This window comes from Sitophilus oryzae, unplaced genomic scaffold (genome assembly GCF_002938485.1).
Source record: "Sitophilus oryzae breed Bouriz unplaced genomic scaffold, Soryzae_2.0 scaffold_302_pilon_pilon, whole genome shotgun sequence".
Lineage (NCBI taxonomy): Eukaryota > Metazoa > Arthropoda > Insecta > Coleoptera > Curculionidae > Sitophilus > Sitophilus oryzae.
Window position 1 is genome coordinate 2309226 of NW_022146866.1, and position 17673 is coordinate 2326898.

Genomic DNA, 17673 nt, shown 5'->3' on the forward strand with positions numbered 1-17673 from the left:
GTAAATACATAATCAATTGAGTAACAATCCCAAATTATGTGCGGATTTTGAATTTTAGAATTGCCTATTTTAACAAAAAAATGCTCAAAGAAAAAAGTAATAAATATAAATAATATAGAATTTTTATTGAGCAGTAGTTACCAGGGTTGGAAAAAATCATGATTTTTTTAAAAAAATAAAAAAAAAATCAGATTTTTTTAATTTAAATCAGATTTTTTTTTATATAAATCAGATATTTATGGATTTTAATTCAAAATAATATTTAAATCAGATTTCCAAATGACTAGGACTTATTCCCAATTAAAGTTCTATCCTAAATGGCTAAATCTATACCCCGATACCGATAACATTAACAATTCTATGGGGCGTGTGATTTTTCCACATCGGTCACCAATATATTCCGCAAAAAAGTCGTTCGTTTCAGATCAAAAGGATTTTTTTTTCAAACGTCTCAAAAATATTAATTTTTGTCATTTTAACGCCTAGGCGTAAAAGTAAAGCACTGTTTCGCCTATGCACAAAAGTACAAAAATATATTATTAAACTGATATTAAGTGTCAAATTCAACGAGTGTTCAAATTGTTGCTCGATTACTGTTTATATTATTTGCAATGTTTGAAATTGATTAAGAAATTATTTGTAATGTTTAGAAAAAATAGTATGTTCTATTCGGAGTAAAAATGTACTTTTTGTAGTGGTACTTTTTACAGTGGTCCTTCAAAGGTACAAAGGTACATCGTCAAAAAAAGTATAATTTTTACTCCTAATAAAACAATACACTATTGTTCGGAAAAAGTCTTAAGTCGAGAATGAAATTAGTATGTATTATCTAATGTCAAAGTGTAAAGTACTTACTGCAGATCAAAATGTCGGTAGGAATTTGGAAACATACAATCGTTTCAAAAAAAATATAAAACAAAATATTTTCTGACAACGATTATAGATTCTCGGGAACGAAGATATAGTCTCTATATTAGAAGAACATAGTTCTGCACTAGACTAGCGAATGATATATATTGGAATTTTTGTCACTTATAGGTACATAAATTTTAAAATAAATCCCTGCGTTTAGCGGTATAATGGATTCACACGAAATTAGTTCAAAAATCTGCCCAACAATTAAATTGATGAATAGCTATTTTTATATAGTTTTATAAAATTTACAATTATTATTTTTCGATTTATTATCTGTTATAGAAATATTTTTTATAGTTTTCTGGGACACATTTTTATAACTTTGACAGTTAATTTTTATTATTTATTTTAAAGTTTCAATAAAATTATCTTTTTTTTAAATTTAAATCACATGATTAAAATTAAAAAAATCACTTGATTTAACTCATGCCAACTCTGGTAGTTACACAGATTATGTATAGTACCAAGAAGATTATAGTTCGTACAAGGACTATTTCTTTTTTTTTATATTTTTGTATTTGTTAGTACCATTGAATTTTTATCATTTTTTTATTCAAACATTACGAAAATATAACATTTTAAGTTAAACATTCTATGGGTTTATTTGTACTGCTCTTATATTTCGAAAAGACTATAATTTCACAGATAATGCACTCATATCTTGTTATCGCGTTGTTTCTCAATACTAGATGATATAATAAATTGCTACCATACGGTGTTTATGCATGTCGATCTACAAGGTGGAGCTTGTTTGTATATTTTAAAGTATTTAATTTATATTGTAATTATCGTTAGTATTTTAATTTTTAACAATTACTTTTGTTCATATGATTTTTCTAAATGCTGCTACAATGTGTCTAATAAAACTTAGCGGGATAATAAAAAAGTTAAGCAAAATAAAAAAAAAGATCCATACATCTTTAACATACAAATATTTTAATATGGGCCATACCATATAACGCAACCTCTACCTCAGCTCGCATTATTTGTTTCTACTACTTGGGTATTTTTTCGAGCCAAACTGTTACTATTCACGTTCACGATGTCAAATGTCAAAACAAACAAAAATTACGTGAGAGGATTATAGAAAATATTTTTAAAAAATAAATAGATTGTGTGTTATAAACTCATTTATAACGTATACTAAATATATCTTTACAACATTTTAAAATAAAGATTTTAATGTTAAATTGTCGTTTTTTAAGAAAATATTTTAAAACGTATGTATTTTAGATATCATTATCATCCACACAATAGACCGATTTTTTTTCTGTTAGGCCACTTTTTAGCTCATAATCTTCGTTTTTAGGGTTCCGTACCCAAAGGGTAAAAACGGGAGCCCTATTACTAAGATTCCCTGTCCGTCCGTCTGTCCATCCGTCTGTCACAAAGGTCTATCTTATGAACAGTTATAGCTATATAGACAGTTGAAATTTTTACAGATAATGTATAGTAAACGCCACGAATGTTTGGGAGTGATTCATCGGTCGCTACCATGTGAACTAATCTGTTCAAGGTCACATAAAACTTAATTCCAGTGCCGTGGTGTTTCAAGTCATCTAATAATCAATATATAATCTGTTGTAATTTGTTGTTTTAACTGTCAAAGTCTTGTCAAAACATATATTTGGTTATAAATATAAAATGGAATGCCCCATTGGTCGCACTGCAAGCACACCAATGGACTGACGCACAAAAACGAATCAATCAAAGAAACGCTATATAGTATCGTCTTTATCAATCACGCTAACATTTTAGAATAAGTAGGAGGAGCGCAGGTAGATGATTAGACTGGGCGTTTAAAAACCTATGTCTGCGGTAAAAATTTACGTTTTAAAGTAAAAATGATAGCGCGCGTGTCGATTCTAACTTCATCAAGCGATGAATCACTCCCAAACATTCGTGGCGTTTACTATATCTATGTTGCCGCTATAAGAACAAATACTAAAAACAGAATTAAATAAATGTTTATAAACAAAAAGGACTTTCACTAAACATTATCTTTTAAGTAAGAATTTTACATAGAATCTTTCAAGTCCTCTGTGGCCGCGTGGTTAAAGCGTTAGGACTTTACGCTGCTATGACGTTGGATCCGTAATAAGGCAGGTTCGAATCCTAGTCAAGGCGACTTTTTTTAATAGTTTTTTTATAATTTTTACATATTTATTATTGATTAATACAATTTTTAGTAATGTGTTTCTTCATTTTGTTTAAAATACTTATACGCGCATTCAAAATTTCAGCTAAATCGGAAAAAAAGTTTATAATAATATAGTGTCTAATGTTGTATAGATAATGAATGGTACGGAACCCTTCGTGCGCGAGCCCGACTCGCATTTGACCAATTTTTTTCTTGTTATAATAAGAGGTAATGATAAAATGAGAGCAAGACCGATTTTTTTTGTAAAATAGAAGCTATATGTATGTTTATATTATATGGTTTCCAATTTTCGGGATCGGGATACCGTTTTGAAATCCCGGGATTAGAACCTATTATCCCGAGATTCCCAAATTGACTATCAGAATGATAAATTTAATTTAACAAAATACTTAATGAAATTGAAAATAAAAGAAAATGAGAAAAGAGCTTTATTAAAATAGGCAAAACAAAGTAACATTCATATTTAATGATTAAAAAAAAAATTCAATTCTAGTTGAAAAAAAAATATAGCAAACTCGGAAATATAACCTTTAGATATTGACGTTCTCCTTAGAAAAAAAAGTGTGTGGAGGCAATATTCAAACCAAGTTGGACACAACTTTTCCCAAAAAAAGATGAGAATAAAAATTTCTGGTTGCGATAGGTCAAGCTAGTTTTACTAGAGTGAATATCAGAATTTTTTTTTACCTCTTATTATTTTCTCCTAAAATACATGTAAATTTACCTATCCTATGCATAGATCTTTTTTGTTGGGACATATCCTTGACATGTTTACTTAATATTATGCATTAAACGTATCGGTGGTTCCATTATCTACTTTATGTGTATTTTCCCAAATTATCCTGTTCGTTTGTGGATATTTTAGACAATATAAATATTAGATAAAATATTATCGTTGATATTGATGTGAAGGGTCAAAAAATACACCGTGTCATTATCTACAAACGGTTCATTTATTTTATTTATTAATAAATTAATATCTTATTGCCACACAATTAGTTTGCTTGCTTCTTAGTTTAATAAAAGCCTTAAAAGTATAAAAGGATACTTGTAAACTAGTTTTCGTTAAACTACATAATTTGATTTTCGGAATCTATCTCGGAGTCTATTAATAAATTATAATCTATTATTAAATTTAATGTACAAAATATAACTCTTTATAACCGACGTATTTGAATTAATGGATTTTTTACATGCCTGAGCGTTTTTTTTGTTATTTTTCAAAAAATATTTTGTGTTCAAAATAGAATACCATGGAATATACATAATAACATATTGTAACTGAATGTTATATTTTAACCTTGGGCTAATAATATATCATTGAACTAATTATATATTGTTTTTGTTTAAAAATATGACCATAGGAACACAAAAATAGGAGACATGATATGTTGGCTTGCTTGGTGAAGATTCAACATACAAAACATATCAACTTAATTTCCAATAATTTTATATTTATTAAATACAGTACAGGGTGTCCCATTTTAGTTGAAATCATAGAGTATCTCCGATATTAGTAAAGATAGGAGGATGCGGTTTGTACAAACCTGTCTCACCTTTTTGTTAAACGGTAGAATCTGTAAACAAAATTTTCATAGCCCTCTTCGTTTCTGAGCTACAAGTTTCCCTATATATAAAGAATTTATTAGTGGCGCCCAAAATAAAAAAAAGTGACAGATAGCAGTATACTTTTAATAATTTTTTAGTTTCTTTTATTATCAATCATGGCCTACTAATAAAATTATCATTTAATAAAAACTTAATATTGTAGTAAATAAATATAGAGTAATATATATTTTTGAGAAGCTTATGGCAAGTCAGATAATATAATTTATAAATATATGGCAAACATAACTTTAGTTCATATCTTCAAATACATATATTCTTTTTGAAGAATAACAGACTACGCCACTGTATTAAGCAAAACCGTATTAACGTAAAAAGTTCTATAATAAACAGTTTTCACCTTCTCGATACCTTTCGCAATAACAGAGATCGGGGGGTGTCCCAAATTGCAAAATTTTCGAAAAGATCCTGTAGCTCAGAAACGAAGAGGGCTATGAAAATTTTGTTTACAGCATCTTCTGCAAAATAAAACACTAAATAACCACAATACACCAAAACACTTTTATTTTTACACTGGATGCGCGTTTCGCTAACCATGTTAGCGTCATCAGCAGATGATTAAAAACTTCCAGTGTAAAAGTAAAAGTGTTTTGGTGTATTGTGGCAATTTAGTGTTTTATTTTGCTGTTGTGACATCAAAGGTTCCAACCTCCAACTGTAATTACAGGATCTTCCGTTTGACAAAAAAGTGGGACAGGTTTGTGCAAATCGCACCCTTCAATGTTCACTAATAACAATGGGACATCCTGTACAATAAAAAAATATGATCAAGAAGTGTGCTTTGTATAGTGATAAAATGAAATAATCAATTCTTCAGGAATCCTTATTGTCTTTAATATTAAAATGGGTATTTTGAATGAATACGTTTTTATTATCATTTGACATTTTATTAAACATAAATTACTCTACGTGAAATTAATATTTTGCCTTAATTTCTTTCAGAGCTTAGAAACTCTGGATAATGGAAAACCATTCAATCAATCCTATCCAGTCGATGTTATTGGATCCATCAAAGTTTTGAGGTATATGGCCGGATGGGCCGACAAAAATCATGGAAAAACTATCCCCATGGACGGAAATTTCTTCGCATACACCAGACACGAACCTGTGGGAGTGTGCGGTCAAATTATCCCGTGGAATTTCCCGTTGCTTATGATGGCGTGGAAAATTGGACCCGCTCTTGCATTAGGTTAGAAATTGTTGCTGTATTGTTCTTTACAAAATCAATTTTCGTTTATGTAAAACTATTTCATTTGGGTGTTATTATACATTTTACATACTCATCTGCACGAAAAACGGGTTTAAAACTAAAGTTTTCATGATAGTGGACCGATTTTGATGAATTTTTAAGCAATTTTTAGCTAAATTATTTGACTTTTTAATATCTCTTTCTAAATTAAAAATGAAAGTTGTCATCTGTCCATTATACGAGGAAAACAAAATGTTGATATTTTGGTGAAAGTTTGAAACACCCTGTGGAGTACGATAACATAGCAAGGAATTTAAAAATCATATTGTCACTAAGGTGTATATTTTCTCGAAAGTTTGTTTTTTTATTCATCTTAATAGCTTTATTTTTTTGGGAGATATTAGCTTTTGAAGAAGACACTAACATTTTTTCGATTTTTTTTACATTAAAGCCATGCCTTTGCTTTTGGTCCTAGTCAACAGACCTATAAAATAGTGTTTATCATTTATGTAATGTCACTGTCTTTAAAAAATCATATTATTATTGTCTGTTGGGCAGTTACTCTAGCAGATATGGTTTTAAGTCCTAAGTAACTTGTTGGAAAAGTATAAACTGGATTAACCATTTTGGAACGAGCAAAGTTTTTTTATGAGGAATGCATTTTTTTCAAAATGTCAATAATAAAAGTTTTTCCTCTTGTAATGACAATTCGGGACATACTGTATAATATGTCTTTTGTGCTATAGTAATATACTTTGTATACACAATTTTATTTGCGCTTTTTTTCACAGGAAACACTGTCGTACTGAAACCAGCTGAGCAAACACCTTTAACTTCCTTGTACGTAGCTCAGTTGGCTAAAGAAGCTGGATTCCCTGCAGGTGTTCTTAATGTCGTTCCTGGTTATGGTGATGCTGGTGCAGCTTTGGTCGCTAACCTCAACGTAAATAAAAAAAAAATAATTTTCTTTTTATTTGAACTTAATATTAATTTATGTTATAGGTCGATAAAATTGCTTTCACCGGATCCACGCAAGTCGGAAAGTTGATCCAACAAAACTCCGGAGTTGGTAATTTGAAACGTGTCACTCTTGAATTGGGTGGTAAGAGTCCTAACATTATCTTAGCTGATGTTGATATTGAAAAGGCTGTAGAGCAGGCTCATCAAGCTGTTTATTTCAATCAAGGTATTGAGTTCATGATAATATAGGCCAGTAAGCGAGGATAAAAATAGGGTATTACCTCCGAATTCTTGATACCCGCACCGATTGACGTGCAATTTTAACAGTGAATAGAGATATATGTAAGAAACAAAAGTTACATAGTAGCGATGTGTGCTTTCACCCTGGGGGTGAATGCTACCCCTTCTCGGGGGTAAAAAATAAATTACCTATTTTTATTACAAAAATCAATAAAGGGATGAATTCTAAGCAAAAAAGTTCTATAACATTTTTTCACAAAATTAATATTTTCCCAGTTATTTAGGATTGAAAATTCTTTATATTTTTCTGCCATTTTTTATAAATAACTCGAAATTCTTGCGTTTTATCGCAAAACTCATTAAAGCAAAATTGAAGCTTTTGGAATAACGAATCGATTCATATTTTGCTGATTACCGTAGGTGTAGTAATAGCCGAGTTATCACTCTGTAAACGTAATTTTTTAATTTTCGAAAGCTAAATAGCAACCTTTTACCGTAAAATAATGGCGAAAGAACACATTTTTCGAAGAAAATGTCTTTTTTTAAAAGGTCTTTTCAAGTTCGTAGCTCAATAACTCGCGGAGTTATGATAAAAATAAAAAGGTCAGCTCATTTTTTCGGAAAAAATAACAAAATCTATGACTAGAGTCATAAAAATAAAAACTATCAATTTGTAGGAAATTACATGAGCTACAAATTAATCTCTATAGTTGAACAGTCTTGAACTCGATCTTCATTTTCACGAGATTTTTGGGTTTTAATGGCTCAAAGAAGGTGGTCCTTACACGCAAGTCAAACTAAAAAAACGTAATATCTACGAAATAAAGATATCTACAGAAAAATTGAAAAAAAAGCAAAAATATTGCAAAAAAGACCTTCAATTTTACTTTTTTTTCCAAATTTAGGCATTCTAAACCGCTCGAACTTGCAGGGTCCATTGTTAGTACCTAACAATAGCCAATTGTACATGTATTACGCTTAGTTTTTCTTTTTATGATTTTAGGCATAGATTTTGTTGTTAATTTTTTTCCAAAATAATGAGGTGACCATTTTATTTTTATCATAACTCCGCGAGTTTTTGAGCTATGAACTTTTTTAAGAAAGCATTTAAAAGATCTTTTCAAGCACTTTAAAACGGTCACATTCATTTTCTTTGAAAAATGTGTTCTTTTGTCATTATTTTACGGTAAAAGGTTGCAATTTAGTTTTCCAAAAATAAAAAATCACCTTTACAGAGTGATAACTCGGCTATTATTACACCTACGGTAATCAACAAACAATGGACCGTTTAGTTATTTTAAAAGCGTCATTTTTTTTATATGAGTTTTGCGATAAAACGCAAGGTTTTCGAGTTATTTATAAAAAATGGCAGAAAAATATGCAGTTTTTAGATGAAAAATCAACATTTTCAATCCCAAATAACTAGGAAAATCTTAATTTTCTGAAAAATGTTATAGAAAATGTTTTGCTTAGAATTCATTCCTTTATTGATTTTTACAATTAAAATGGGTGATTTATTTTTCACCCCCGAAAAGGGGTGCCACTCACACCCAGGGTGAAAACACACATCGCTACTTTGTAACTTTTGTTTCTTACATATATCTCTATTCACTGTTAGCATTTCTCGTCAATCGGTGCAGGTGTTCAGAATTCGGACCCTAAAACCCTCGTCTACTGGCCTAATATTTAAAAAATCTTTTCAGTTTTATGATCTCTTATTTTTTTGTTATAGGACAAGTGTGCTGTGCTGGTACTCGCACCTTTATTGAAGAGTCGATTTACGACGAGTTTGTTGAGAGATCAGTGGAAAGAGCAAAGAAACGTAGAGTTGGAGATCCATTCCATCCAGAAACTGAACAAGGACCTCAGGTAAGCTTTCAAAATTCATCTTATTACTTATTATTGATGCATTTTTATATGTATTTTTAAAATTTAGGTTGATGAAGAGCAAATGAATAAAATTTTGGGATTAATTCAAGAAGGTGTATCGCAGGGAGCTAAACTGGTTCATGGTGGTCAAAGACATGGCAATGAAGGATATTTTGTACAACCGACAGTGTTTGCTGATGTTGAAGATCACCACGTTATAGCCAGAGAAGAGGTATTTATTACTATTTATAAGTTATAAGAATTAAACCAAATAAAATTTTATATGCGATAACTACTAGTTTAGAAACTAAAATTTCGTTGAAATCAACGCAATATACCCCGCTGGCAAGCGGACCTTCGGGTCGGCGTTCACATGTATAGGAGTGAGTCGTTATGGCAATCTAGTAAGACCAGAAATGCTGACTCTTAGTATACAGTGTTGACCAAAAAGATTGCAACGAATTGGAAACAATATTACTTAGTTATCGAAAGAAAGTTTATGTGGACTTTTTGAATAAAAGGACTGAGTCCAATATTATTTATAATAATCATGTATTAGAGGCGGAAACGACATCGTGGCCCTCATATTTGACAGTTTTTTGACGTTTCAATTGATCCATTTGAATTTTATTTGAAATACAAAATGGTTTTGTTCAAAAGTTATATATTTTTTCTTGCATTTTCTCTTTAGCTTACTACTTGTAAAAAATAATACTAAGATACGTCAATTTGACTTTATCTTTTTATGTTTTAGTAGCGCATCTGTTATTTTTGTTATTAAATAGTTATTAGAACTTATCTATTCTTATTAGAAATGAATATTTTTTAACACATTCAAGCGACAAGCCAATTTTATTGAATCGCTGTCGAAAAACGAGTATTTTTTATTGCACCAGGCCATAGCTGACACAAATTGGTGAACTTTCCAGGCCATAGCTGACAGAAGATAATCGGCGGACACCCCACTATGCGCTTTGTAAAGAAGTAGCTGTCACAAGAGCGGACACAGTCCAAAGTCTTTAGAAATATTTTTTTTAGAACTCAAGATATCGGGTGCGTCTGAAAAGTGGCTCACCCCTATAACTATTTTATTTTTTCTAATAAAAAAACTAGATTTGGTATGTTGTATATGAGATAAATTAGGATTGATTGACGTATTCAATTGTTTTTGGTCACTTCCTGTTTCACCGGAAATGACAACAACTTTTGATTTTTAAATGACACCCTCGGTATTTTTTTACTTTATTTGTTAATAAATGACATTCTGAATAAAATTACATATCATATGTCAACTTTTTACATATGGTTTATTTGAAATTGTAAAATGAGGTTCATAACGAAAATTTGATTCGAAATACCAAGTGTATGGTACCAAATTATTCATAAAATGCTTTTTCCAAATATGCTAATAAGCCCCACTTGTTTCATTTGAAAAAATTGAGATATGATTAATACGATTTGGGCATCTTTTAACTGGCCCGGACAAGACACGAAAAATATGACGATCAAATCTATTTTCAAAGGCTCCTTGATTAAATATTAGTGTTTATAACACAGGCATGACACTCTAGATTGATATTTAAAATATGATTTTTTATACGAAAATGCCAAAAGTTGACATGTCATTCTATTCAGAATGTCATTTTCTATCGAATAAAGCAGAAATATACCGAGGGTGCCATTTAAAAATCAATAGTCATTTCCGGTGAAACAGGAAGTGACCAAAAACAACTGAATACGTCAATCAATGCTAATTTATGTCATTTACTAACATACTAAATCTCATTTTTTTATCTGAAAAAATAGAAGATATAGGGGGTGAGCCACTGTTGAGACGCACCCGGTATATAAAAATCTGACTTGGGCCTTTTATAAAAGGACTTAATAAATCTTTTTAATCTTCTTTTGCTATTTAGGAATAAAGATTTAAAATCACAAATGATTTTGAAAAAGACTTAAATTTTAAGTTTTAAGTCAGCTTTTGAAAAATTCAAAAAAAGACAAAGTTTTTTTTTACCTCTGTCAGTTTGCAATTCTGGTTAATATGCTCCCTTCTTAATCTTTTTTTCCAAAATGTGGAACCAATTGAGCATGGCCAATAAAAAAAATATATTTGCATATGTCATGCGTCAACTGTCATAGTGGCAATTTTCAAAAATGTATTTTAAGAAGCTGGGTCAAACGAAAAAATATTGAAAAGCCACATAGAAAAACCTTGTTCAGAATTTGATTTTACATCTATGTGTCATCTGAAAATAAGCTAACTGAGATATGTTTTTACAGATTTTTGGCCCTGTCCAGCAATTGTTGAAATTCAAAAACTTGGATGAACTTATCGTGCGTGCCAATACTACAAACTATGGTCTTGCATCAGCCATTTTCTCCAAAGATATTGATAAGATTAACTATCTGGCTCAGGGTATTAAAGCTGGAACAGTTTGGGTGAATTGCTACAATGTTTTAACTGCACAAACACCATTTGGAGGTAAGTGGCTTTACTCTAATGCAACCTGGTTTTTAGGCATATTGATATAATTTATTTGATTCTTTTCAGGATACAAGGACTCTGGCCATGGAAGAGAAATGGGAGAATATGGATTGAATCAATACACAGAAGTTAAAACTGTTATTGTATCACAGTTGCAAAAGAATTCATAAAAAAACAGACGAGTTTTACACATAAGCAAGAAAATACATATATTATAATTTTTAAACGAGTTTTTTGAATTGTTCGTTGTGCGTATATTGTTAGGCTTACATTTGTATAATAATATTTTTTTACTGTTTTAATATTTAAGTGTTTTATCTGATTTATTTTCTAAACTTATCTGATGTTTTTCAATAAAAGTTGTCAGTCATTTCTGTTTTCTTTTTATTCCTCTGATAACTAACAAAGATTCTAAGTACTTTTTAATTGTAATGTAATGGGTGTAAATAAATTAGTGCAAATTCTAATCACCAGCTCGAAAGTCGTCTTGTACTTTCTATTTTCTATTTAAACAAAATATCTCCCTACATAACCAAATCGACTAAACCGACAAATTTAATAAAAGCGTATTTTTCACGATTAGTTATTTCACCCTGTAAGATTCTGAAGTATAGTTTCAATCTACCCTGTATTATAGGTCTTGAATATTTAGTATTTCGGTGAACTGATCCAGTCTTTGTCACTTTTCGATGACGTATCATCTGTCATTGAATGTTGATATTTTTTGACAACACATTTGTTGTTTTTAAAAGGGTTATTTTTTAAATAAATAGTTTTTTTACTAATTTTAAGCACAAATAATAATTTTAAGTACCTAAAGTATTTTAAACCGATTCCGTTCCTAGTGTTTTTAATATATCAGCGACTACAGCGTTTATAAGGTATTTATTTACATATTTTATTTATCACTTTTCGAGCTATTGTCCAAGAAAGTGAAATTTGGTATAATTTCAGTAAACACAACAATGTCTAAAACGAAAATTCGGTCTGTTTATGGAAGAAATCCACCATGTTCATTACAGAGTAGAATTCAAGAGAGGAAAAATAAAGCAAAGGTGTTAAAATTACTTGAACAAAATAGAAAGTCAGAGAAGCCTGAAGATTTTATTATGTACGAGGATAGGTAAAATTTGTTGTAGCTACATATTGTTCAAAGTAGATAATATATTAATGTTTGTAGCGAGTCTGAAGAGGAGCCAGAATTTATTTTGAAAGATGCGTTGAATACCTCATACAACTTTGTTGATTATGTAAAACATCGTGAAGCTCAGACCTCAAAGCAGTGTTCAATAACTAAAGACTACGGAAATAGACACATATTGACACATGAAATGTTTAAAGAGACTGCTATTAATTTAGGAAATATGAATAAAGTTTTTTGTTCTCAGTGGTTAAGTGATAGACAGGTTGTGTTTGGTACTAAATGCAATAAGGTAACAGACATAGGTTTTTGTTATTATCAATTTGCTATACAAACTAATTTTTAGTTGATGGTTTATGATGTACAAACTCATAAGTTAGATCAAATTCCTTCTTTAGTTAGTAGGAGAGAAAGTTCTAATCATATAGACCAACAACATTGTGGAATTCATACCGTACAGTTAAATCCATCTAAAACCTTATTAGCTACAGGAGCTAGAAATACTTGTGACATTGCTGTTTATAGATTACCTACTTTAGATCCAGTATGTGTTGGAGAGAATGCTCATAAAGATTGGGTAATAACGACACAATTTATTAATTTAAATTGCTTATTAAATAAAATATTATTTAGGTATTTGACATGTGTTGGTTGGACGATGAATTTCTGGTCTCAGGATCGAGAGATACCAAATTGTCTTTATGGAGAATTACAGAAGAAGTACTGGAATCCAAACAGGAAGTGCCAACTTATAAAAGCTTGTCTCCTGTAGCATTAAAAGAATGCAGGAATGCTCAGAAAGTAAGGTCATAGCATATTTTATGAAGATTTTATTGAGAGTTTTTTTTTCAGATTAGGGCTTTGTGTTTTAACAAAGATTATCGTGAAATAGCTGCTTTAAGTTTAAATGGATACATACACATATGGTCAGCTGAAACGTTTAGACAAACTCTATCTAGAAAACTTCCTACTTCACAGGAAAATGTCTGCATGTCTATTCAGGATTCTGGATTATACGCTATTGGATGCAAATCCTACACTTTACTTTTAGATAGTAGAACTTTACAAGTATGCAGAATAAAAATGATATGTTTCAAATAATGAAATAAACGTATTTTTCAGGCTGTCAAAAAAGTATCCTCGAGGTATTCTGGCTGTGGAGTTAGATCTACTAGTTTTCAAGGAGATATATTAACGGTAGGAACAGGATTAGGTATTTTAATGTTTTATGACTTAAGGGCAGGGAAGTACCTAGAAAGTAGTATTAATACATCTCGAACTGTGGTATTAAAAGGAAGCAAAGGATATGTGGTAAGTAACCATAATTTTATATTCAAAGTAAAATAACTAATTTTTATTCTTTGCTGTAGTTTCCTGACGAGGAGTATATGGACAACATTCACAATATTAAATATGTACCAGCAATATATACACATTGTTATGATACAAGCGGTACGAGATTGTTTACAGCGGGTGGACCTCTACCTGCCACTCTAACAGGAAACTATGCAGGATTATGGCAGTAACAAAATTTACTTTTTAGTATATCTAGGGTTTTTAATTCTAAACAGTTATATTTGGAATTTTTATTAGGTGAGATTTTTAAATAGAGGAGATACAATTCAACAATCTACTGTTACATTTTATAATGTAAAAGTTTCAAAGTCTGTATTATTTATTGACTGTATATAGTAGTGCTTTATGATATGAATTATTTCTCTTATATTATAAAAATAATAAGAAAAATCATTTCATTATTCTGATCTGGTATGACTTTGAGGACATGTTTTGTTCTGTGATAGAGTTTTTTTTTAATTTAGTGAAAATTAACTTGAACATATTGTCCCCTATCTCATGTACTGACTCGTATTTTAGTAAATTGATTGAGAGAGAACAGAATAAGAAATTACCTCCATTATGATTGTAATTTTTCTAAGATACATTGAATCTGAATAGTATCACAGTCTTGATGCCCTGATAGCTACAGTAACAGTACTTCTTGAGATAAAAGTTGCGCCCGTAAGCAGGGGCGGATCCAGGATTTGGGAAAGAGGGGCTAGACACAAAATTTTACTTAAAGTACATACTCCGGAGTCGTTTGTGACCAAAGAAATTAATAATATCGTATTACTTGGCTTTACCCAAGAATCCCCATGGATCCGCCACTGCCTGTAGGGAAGTCTGAAGTGGCATTACTATTTTTTTCGATTTTTCAGTTACCCCTTTCCGTGAGATAGGGACAATATGTTTGTTGTTTTTTACACAAAATATATGTTTTTTATAAAAAAAGTATTTATGTACTTTTTTATTTCCTTGGATAACTATGTAAAATAAGATATGATTTCTAAGTTAAATAAACCATTTTTGTTAATTCAACTTGAAAAAGAAATATCTAATTAAACGCAATATTTGTTCTTTTTTCTAATACTAATTTACAGTATTAGAATAGATATAGGCATGTGTCAAATTTATATTGTTATACATTTCATTGTATTTATATTAGTAATACAAGCCCGATATCAGAAGTAGGACTGTCTGATTATTTTTATAATTATATCGTTTTGGTAAGCAATCCTAATTCTATGAAGGTACAAGAAAATTCATATTTACAAAAATTTATTTATTTATATGCTCACAAAATTTCATTTCAACAGAATATCCTTGGAGCCTCCGCGTCGTATGGGAGGATGGGAGGTGCCACACTGTATGTCTATAGGGTGATTCAAGGCGATGACACGTTAGATGTTTATGGAGAACCGGTGATAGAATTTTTTTGAAAATTTTGATTTTTACATAAAGGCGCCTGCTTCATCTTTCTAAAATTTTACAGCATTACAGTGTTGCCGCATCATTCGAAAAGTGGTGGCATCTTCTTTATTTTATATGGAACACCCAGTATATTATTACATTTTTGGAAAGTACCTTTATACCTCATAATTTTTCTATTATACTAACCTGTACCTATCTTTAATAGTTTTTGAAATAAAAAAACGTGTAAAATTGACAAAAAACATGAGCGTGAATAAGCATTGGTAAAAATGAATTGAACAATTTGTTGAAATTTGAGTTATAAGTTAACGAAAGTCGATATAATCGATCTGTCTAAATACACCGATTAGATATACAGAGCAAAAATATTGTTTATTTCCGTTTGTTATAAAATTACTCAAATTTTTGTTTTTTTTTAATTCATCCCTATGTATATTATTCAAAAAATCAGAAATAAAATTGCTTTTCAACGTTATATCAAGTTCCTATATCTAAATCTCCCGGTTTCTTAAGTAGAGATATTCAAAAATTAATAATCCTATTATTATAATTTCATTTCGTTACCATAACAATTTTAGAAATTTAGGACCAAGGACGTACTTTAATTGATACTTATCTTTGAATTAAATACTTATAAAGTTTGAATATTTGTCGTGGTAACGATTTTCTTTAAACGAAACAATTATAATAGAATTATTATTATCTTTTAAATGGCTTTACTGAAGAAACCTGAAGGTTTAGCTATAGAAACATGATATTATTATATCGTTGAAAAGCAATTTTATTTGGGTTTTGATTTTTTAAATAATATACATGGCTTGAATTTAAACTAACAATAATTTGAACGATTTTATAACAAACGGAAATAATTATTTTTTCTGATCTCCATGTATGATATCCAATCAGTCGATTTATTAGACAGATCGAATATGTCGACTTTCCAACATATACACCAAATTTTAGCTTTCAATAAGCCAAATTTATGATTTAACCTTTTTAACCAATGCTTATTCAAGATAATGTTTTTGTCAGTTTTACACGTTTTATTTTTTATCTTGAAAACTATCAGAGATTGGTGTAGGTTAGTATGATTGAAAAATGTTGAGATATGGAAGTAGTTTCGAAAGATATAATAATATACCGGGTGTTCCATTTAAAATAACAAAGATGCTACCACTTTTAGTATGAAGCGACAACACTGTAATGCTGAAAATAATTTAGACAGATGGAGCAGGTGCTTTTAAGCCCCGTTCTCAGAACTTCGTATAGTCTTCAGCGACACGTTAAATGAACCAATGAGGTTTGTAAAAAATTCAAACAGCTGTCAATTTTAAATTTAGTCCAACTCTCATTGGTTCTTTGAAGTGTTAATCAGTGTCTGTGTGCTGGATTTATGCAAAAATCCAGTTCAAGCAATCACCGGTTCTTCATAAAAGTCTAACGTGCCATGGCAATGAATCACCCTGTATACCATAGATGTCATTTTTGTATACCTTTGTAGCGGGTTCATTTCTTGAAAATACTTTAGGGTTTTTCGCCACTAGAAGAAAAATAAATATTTCTTTTTGTAAACACCACTAAGTTGATCCAACAGACACCAAATTATCAGTGGTATTTTTTCTAATGAAACAAATTTGCCGTTTTATTTCGTTTTTTTTATTGGGATTTTACAATATGATCGAAAAAAAAACGGCGTTATCGATGGCTATCAAATGAAGATCGCTGTCATTTTATATGTAAAATTATACGGGGAATGTTACAGATCGTCCTTTTTAAGTCAACTGGATGCTGTTTTTTTTCGATCATACGGTACTTTTAGGTAAATTATTATCTGTGTTTTAAAATGTAGTTGTTATTTAAAATTGGCGCGGAAAGTAGCGAATTAACACAACACTGTCACAAATTACCTATAACAGATGCGAAAGAACACCGAATTACGCGTTCAGGTTTCTGTGACCTTCAGAAAGAGTTCATAGACAATCCGCATCAATGTATAGTTTGGGTTATTATTTGTTTGGGTGAAAATAATCTGCACCAATATGTTATCGAGGCATACAAAAAGGTCCACAGACTTCGAGACATACGAAAGTTCATTTAGCGTGTGTCGCAATTTTCACACCTTAAAAAATTAGTTTTTATAGCTATAGCAACTGCAGCGACTATGAAAAAAGCTGTGTGATTTTCATAGAAAATAAGGCACCTGTAATTCATTTGAGAATGTTATAAATCGCTAAAAGAGGTTTCAAATCTCTTGGATTTCTATTAATATTAAATAAATTTTATTAAAAATTGAACTAAAATTGTTAGTATCATTA

At 30.2% G+C, this 17673-nt stretch overlaps 2 protein-coding genes across 2 annotated transcripts in view; both read left to right on the top strand.

Annotated features, from left to right (window-relative positions):
• Positions 1 to 11820, top strand: part of LOC115884540 (aldehyde dehydrogenase, mitochondrial) — a 29686-nt gene extending 17866 nt beyond the window's left edge. The window contains exons 4-10 of the mRNA XM_030903148.1: positions 5645 to 5891; positions 6683 to 6834; positions 6894 to 7077; positions 8824 to 8960; positions 9028 to 9192; positions 11244 to 11445; positions 11515 to 11820. Coding sequence (XP_030759008.1) covers positions 5645 to 5891; positions 6683 to 6834; positions 6894 to 7077; positions 8824 to 8960; positions 9028 to 9192; positions 11244 to 11445; positions 11515 to 11618 — 1191 coding nt within the window. The 3' untranslated portion in view covers positions 11619 to 11820. The remainder of the gene's footprint in view (positions 1 to 5644; positions 5892 to 6682; positions 6835 to 6893; positions 7078 to 8823; positions 8961 to 9027; positions 9193 to 11243; positions 11446 to 11514) is intronic.
• A 251-nt stretch (positions 11821 to 12071) lies between these two features.
• LOC115884541 (DDB1- and CUL4-associated factor 12) lies at positions 12072 to 17344 on the top strand. Its single transcript, XM_030903149.1, has 8 exons — positions 12072 to 12329; positions 12403 to 12571; positions 12629 to 12881; positions 12936 to 13166; positions 13223 to 13390; positions 13442 to 13657; positions 13712 to 13900; positions 13960 to 17344. Exons 2-8 carry the CDS (start codon positions 12414 to 12416, stop codon positions 14113 to 14115), a joined length of 1371 nt encoding a protein of 456 aa, XP_030759009.1. The 5' UTR covers positions 12072 to 12329; positions 12403 to 12413; the 3' UTR covers positions 14116 to 17344.
• Positions 17345 to 17673: the final 329 nt, after the last annotated feature.

What these genes read in the sequence shown, in the direction of transcription:
- LOC115884541 (XM_030903149.1), top strand. Translation starts at nt 12,414, where the DNA reads ATGTCTAAAACGAAAATTCGGTCTGTTTATGGAAGAAATCCACCATGT. An exon ending in TTTATTATGTACGAGGATAG is followed by an intron (nt 12,572 to 12,628) that starts GTAAAATTTGTT and finishes TAATGTTTGTAG; the next exon opens with CGAGTCTGAAGAGGAGCCAG. An exon ending in AAGGAAGCAAAGGATATGTG is followed by an intron (nt 13,901 to 13,959) that starts GTAAGTAACCAT and finishes TCTTTGCTGTAG; the next exon opens with TTTCCTGACGAGGAGTATAT.